Source organism: Vulpes vulpes, chromosome 1 (genome assembly GCF_048418805.1).
Source record: "Vulpes vulpes isolate BD-2025 chromosome 1, VulVul3, whole genome shotgun sequence".
Classification (NCBI taxonomy): domain Eukaryota; kingdom Metazoa; phylum Chordata; class Mammalia; order Carnivora; family Canidae; genus Vulpes; species Vulpes vulpes.
Window position 1 is genome coordinate 164279143 of NC_132780.1, and position 5745 is coordinate 164284887.

At 46.4% G+C, this 5745-nt stretch overlaps 1 protein-coding gene across 1 annotated transcript; it reads right to left on the reverse strand.

Annotated features, from left to right (window-relative positions):
* Positions 1–1359: 1359 nt before the first annotated feature.
* LOC112926336 (oocyte-expressed protein) lies at positions 1360–5426 on the reverse strand. The gene is made up of 3 exons (XM_026007362.2): positions 5135–5426; positions 4562–4741; positions 1360–4197 (listed from the first exon to the last, which is right to left on the reverse strand). The coding sequence occupies exons 1-3, from the start codon at positions 5322–5324 to the stop codon at positions 4118–4120; spliced, it is 450 nt and encodes a 149-aa protein (XP_025863147.1). The 5' UTR covers positions 5325–5426; the 3' UTR covers positions 1360–4117.
* Between the last annotated feature and the right edge of the window lie 319 nt (positions 5427–5745).

The window sequence follows — 5745 nt, forward strand, 5'->3', positions numbered from 1 at the left end:
AAATTTTTGAAAGTTTATCCAAAGGTCAAGGTTATTTCTGTGGGTCACAGAACAGTGTTTTTATCCCAAGTTGCACCTAACTCTGACAGCCAGTCAGCTATCTTTCCCTGGATAAAAAAGACTCCAGAGAATCAGGAGCTAATGCCAGCATGACCTGCAACTTGCAGATCCCCATGGAGCCCCAAGTGAGTTATCCTTCCAAGCTTCCTCTTGCTTAGGGCTTATACTGTTGTTCCTTCCAGGACCTAGGGAAGCCACTTGTACCTTCATGGACTTCAGAATGCCTTCTCAGCCACCGGGCCTGTGAGCTACTGCACCCTGGGATGCTGAACAACTGCCTACGGCCAGGTTGGAATGTATGCCTTGTCCGGTCTGCACCTGTGGCCAGCATGCAGCCTTTCCCCCCCCTAGTGTCCTGTGTTCCAGACATGTGTAGAGGGTGTTGCTATGGCAGACACCACTGATCAAGCACAGCAGTCTTTGTAATGGAACCCAGACACATCCTGCCTCACTTCCCTTAATCCTAAGGTTGGAGCAGCACTTGTATTTATTCAGAGTCATACAACATGTAGCCTGCTTGGCATTCCTGGCCTAAGGCACCTCAGAGGTGACAGGACCAGGGCAGAGCCCCAGCACATGGGTATGGTCAAAGGAGAGGACCCAGGTGCTGGTGCTGGAGAGCCATGATCTTCGGGCACTTACATGTACCTACCAGATGAGGATCAAATTGCATATACTATTGGGAGAAAGTTTCTGTTGACAGAGCCTGGATGGCTCAGTGGTTGAGCTCTGCTTTCAGCTCAGGGCGTGATCCTGGAGTTTGGGGATAGAGTCCTACATTGGGGAAGACTGCCTCTCTATGTGTCTCTCATGAATAAATAAAATCTTTTTTTTTTTAAATAAAATCTTTTAAAAATAATAAATAGCTCTGTTCTATCAACTTGTTAGAAAAACATTGTCTTGTCCCTCAACAGCAGAACAAATACCGTTGATTCTTTACAAGTAAGAGGTTTATTCTAATTCCTCTTAAAAATAAATAAAAACTATGAGAAATGAATCTAAATTCAGATGTGGAGAAAAATAAAAGCACGTGGGAATGTATAAAGGGTTTGAATCCTGGAACCAATGTTTTGGTTCAAATCTCACCAATCCATCCCCATGTCCTAGCTCTGTAACCGTAGCAAGTTAATCATGTCCTATTTACATGCTTGGCACAGGGCGTGGTATATGGTACACACTCTAATGACTAGATATTTCCTCCAAATTCTGAAAAGCAGAATGACAGAACTACCCTTTTATGTAAAAGTTATGAAAATAGTAAAAATACTGTATCAGCGCACAGTGAAAGAGAACACAGAGAAAAACCATACCAAATGTTTTAATCTGCAGGGCTACCACAACAAAATAACAGACAGGGAAGTTAAATGATAGGTATTTATTTCCTCTAAGATCTGGAGTGTCAAAGGTCAAAATCGAGGTGTCAGCGGCGTTAGTTTCTTCTGAGGCCTCTCTCCTTAGCCGGCAGAAGGCTACCATCTTGCTGTCTCCTCACATGGTCTTTTTCTCCCTGCACCCACCTATCCATGTGCATAATCTCCTCTTCCCATAAAAATCCTAGTCATATTGGATAAAGACCTACCCACAGGACCGCATTTCACTTTCATTACCTCTTTAAAGGCCTCTCCAAATACAGTCACATTCTGAAGTACTAGGAGTTAGGGCTTCAACATGGTAATGTATATAAAGGATGAAAAATGTGCAAGATCATTTAGTAATTTAATTCTGGATAATTTTTAGAAAATTAAAATGTTTTAAGCATAACCGTCTTCCTCCAAATAATAGTAAAAAAAAGTGTTCAATGATTTTGCAGATTTCCCACTAGAAATAACCTGTAGGAGTATTTTTATCAAATTTCTGCAGAAGGAGAAAAAGGAGTACCTAAACTTAAAAGTAAGGGGATAGGGGACACCTGAGCAGTTTAGTCAGCTGGGCATCTGCCTTTGGCTCATGATCCCAGAGTCCTGTGATGGAGCCCTATATCAGGCTCCCTGCTCAGTGGGGTGCCTGCTTCTCCCTCTCCCTCTCCCTGCTTGTGCTCTCTGGCTCTTTATCTGTCAAATAAATAAAATTTAGGGGGAAAAAAGGGGGGTTAGAATGAGGGGGGGTTGGGATGAGAGGGAAATCGCACAGAAAACAGTAATTAGTTTATATGCAATGAAAACTTTCCATATACAAAAAAATTGAGAAGGGGTAGAAAATTATGGTTATAATGGACTACTATTTGTTACAAAAGCTTGTATAGATAATTAAAATCCATATCTTCAGAGTTTAAAGAATATAGGAATAAAGAAAAAAATGTAAAAGCATTTTATAAAAATGTGAAGCAAAGTAGGAAAATGTTCTTTATCACTTGTAATCAAAGCAGCACATTTTAAAAGACTTGTGCAGGGAACCTGGGTGGCTCAGTTGGTTAAGCCTCCAACTCTTGATTTTGAGTCATGATCTCATGGTTGTAGGATCCAGCCCCATGTCTGTTTCTGCACTCAGCTTGGAATCTGCTTGGGATCCTCTCCTTCCCTTGGATTTCCACACACACACACTCAGTCTAAATAAATAAATGACATCTTTAAAAATAAAAGACTTATGTATGTGTGTGTTTAGAACCCTTGCAAACAGCCAGAATCCACTACTGCTTAGGGGTGAAAAAACTTTATGAGTTAAATCAATTCCAGCTCTGTGCTGAAGCCATAGAGCTCTTGACAACTTCTCCCCTAAGAATTCTGCTTCCTGAAATTGGAGGTGGCAAGAGGTTGGGGCTGTTTTGCACAAACTGGTCATAGCATGGTAATGGGTAATGGATAAACAACCCAGCTCATGCAGGGCACCTGTGCTGGCCTCAGAGGAAAATGAGACAGTTGGTTTAGTGGCTGGATACCTTCCAACAGATCCTGGCTGTTTTTTGGAGAATCACAACGTAAACAGAATAAATAATCATTTGCCTCAGCTTTTGTGTTGAAACACCCACCCCTCTGCAGGGAGGAAGGCTCGATTCTAAGAAAATGAGCACTAGGTGCTATCTAGGGGCTAAACCACCAACTTCAAAGTGAGAGCCTCAGAGGAGAAGCACTGGCACTACCGTAAGCTTATTACAAATGCAAATTCAGGGGGATCCCTGGGTGGCCTAGTGGTTTGGCGCCTGCCTTCCACCTGGGGCATGATCCTGGAGTTCCCAGGATCGAGTCCCAAGTCCGTCCGGCTCCCTGCATGGAGCCTGCCTCTGCGTCTCTGCCTTTCTCTCTCTGTATCTCAAATAAATAAAATCTTTAAAGAAAAAAAGAAAAGAAATACAATTCAGGGATGCCTGGGTGGCTCAGCGGTTAAGCATCTGTGTTGAGCTCAGGTCATTATCCCAGAGTTCTGGGATCGAGTCCTGCATGGGGCTCCCTCTGTGGAGCCTGCTTCTCCTTCCACCTATGTCTCTGCCTCTGTGTGTCTCCAATCAATAAATAAAATCTTAAAAAAAAGAAAGAAAGAAATGCAAGTCAGGGGCCTGTGCTTGAGGGCCTGACTCTGGCCATAAAATCATATATGGATTACCAGATTCAAAATGGTAGAAGCACGGATGCCTGGGTGGCTCAGCGGTTGAGCGTCTGCCTTTGGCTCAGGCAGTGAGGCCGGGGTCCTGGGATCCAGTCCCACACTGGGCTCCATGCAGGGAGCCTGCTTCTCCCTCTGCCTAGGTCTATGTATCTCTGTGTCTCTCTCATGAATAAATAAATAAAATCTTTTTTATAAAAATGGTAGAAGAGAAGACAAAAATAAAACCACTACCTATCAGCCTTTTACCCACCCCTCACATCAAGACATGAAGGAACAGAATCAATCTTTTGTAGATTTGCTTAATTTTAAGTGACTAAAGATCTTTATGCCCTTGGACAAAAAGGAAATTCACTTCTTTACTAGAATGGCACTACAGACTTTTGCATCAAAATAATCAAAGCATTACCCATCAAGACACAGGAAAAAAAAAAAAGAATGCAGAGACTTATGGATACTTGCTTCTCTTGAACTTTAGTAGTAGAAGCAGGGCTGCTTCTCACAATGCTCCTGAAAATACTTATGCAACAGGATGCTCAGGAGTTTGGGGACCTGTCCCACCAGCTTTCAAGAACTCCTCAAGTTGTTTCATCTTCTCAGCTGGATAAGGAAAAATGCTTTCTGTTCCAAACTACTCCATCACTGAGGGGAGTAGGGGAGGAGGGAAGGTGCTAGCAGCATCACTTCTCAGGTGGGGGCTCTGAACAATCTGGAAATAGTGGTGAAACCAAGCTGAGGGGGCATGGGCAGTGACGACAGGCCTGAATGCATTCAATTTCCGTTTACTTTCCCAAGGTCCTACTTGGACTCCTCTCTACAAAGGGATGCCCAGGGGTTGCATGTAGAACACTGCAGTTAGGAAACTGCAAAGTTTTGTTAAGTAATAAAGGTTGGAAGTAAGCCAGGTACCGCCAGGTGGTTCACCGGGGGCTCCCTCCACATGCAGGCTTTTAGAGACCCTCACCTCTGGCACGATGTTTCCGGTGCCAAGATGCCAGGCTCAGGAGCACGCTCTTCACCCGATTTCGTACACGGGGCCATCCGAAGATACTGATTTCAACTAAGTCTCCAGAGCTAACTACGTCCACCGTCAGCAGGACTTGGCTCATCCACTCTATATCTGGAATTATGGCTCGGTCTGGGCCTAAACAGGAAAAGAGAAACAGAAGGGAAACATGGTCGGGGGGCAGCCCGGGTGGCTCAGTGGTTTGGCGCCTGCCTTTGGCCCAGGGCGTGATCCTCGATCCAGGGATCGAGTCCCACGTCGGGCTCCCTGCATGGAGCCTGCTTCTCCCTCCGCCTGTCTCTCTCTCTCGCTCTCTCTCTCTCTGTGACTATCATAAATAAATAAAAAAATTAAAAAAAAAATTTTTTTTTTAAAAATCTTAAAAAAAAAGAAAAGAAACATGGTCGAAGGTGAGTAGGAGCTAGGTTTGAAGGGAATGTTGGCCGGGGAAGGAAGGTCGGCATCGTGGAGTCAAACGTGGCCTGCAAATCCGGCAGAGACCATAGAGAGTTGCTCTGCGGGGTCTCTCACCGAAGATGGCGTCAGCCAGCCACGCCTCCAGGTAAAACACCAGTGGGTCACTCAGCTCCTGCACTGGAAACCACCAAGGCCGGGTGTGAATCCGCGGTGGTGGAAGTGGTGCCCTGAGCAGCCTGTCCAGGGACCGGGCAGGCCTCCTTTCGTCCCCCGGAACCTCAGCAGCACCCGCGTCGTCGGCCATGCTAGGTCCAGCAGCCCGCGAAGAGAAGGTCCAGATAGCGCCGCCGGAACACCAGGGAGGCACGAAAGCTGTGCCCCCCTTTTACGGTTTCCGGCCAGCCCCGCCTCTTCCTGTGGCTCCGCGGGCGGTTCCGGGTGAACGGAACCTCGTTCGCTTCCGCGGCAGTGGCGGGGGGGACAGGGGGGGCCAGCCCCCACTCCCGCCCCAGGGCTTCCTTCTGGTTCTGGAACCTGCGTGCGTGTGAGCTTGAGCCGTCCCTCAGAGGCTACCTGGGGTCATCTCCAGGTAGGTAAGACATCACCTAGCCTCAAAGAGCCCTGCCCAGCACAGAGCTGATTGACAGCGTGGCTTGACTCGGAGGCCTCGTGACCCGGAATCACTTTTCGTGCCTATCTTACGGCTTCTGCTTTACCTTCCAGAG

Excerpts from the sequence above, each read along its gene's own strand:
- LOC112926336 (XM_026007362.2), bottom strand. The coding sequence starts at position 5,324 with ATGGCCGACGACGCGGGTGCTGCTGAGGTTCCGGGGGACGAAAGGAGG. Across the intron at positions 4,742-5,134 it reads GCTGGCTGACGCCATCTTCG|GCCCAGACCGAGCCATAATT; the intron begins GTGAGAGACCCC and ends TTTCCTGTTTAG. Across the intron at positions 4,198-4,561 it reads CCGGAAACATCGTGCCAGAG|CTGAGAAGATGAAACAACTT; the intron begins GTGAGGGTCTCT and ends TTCCTTATCCAG.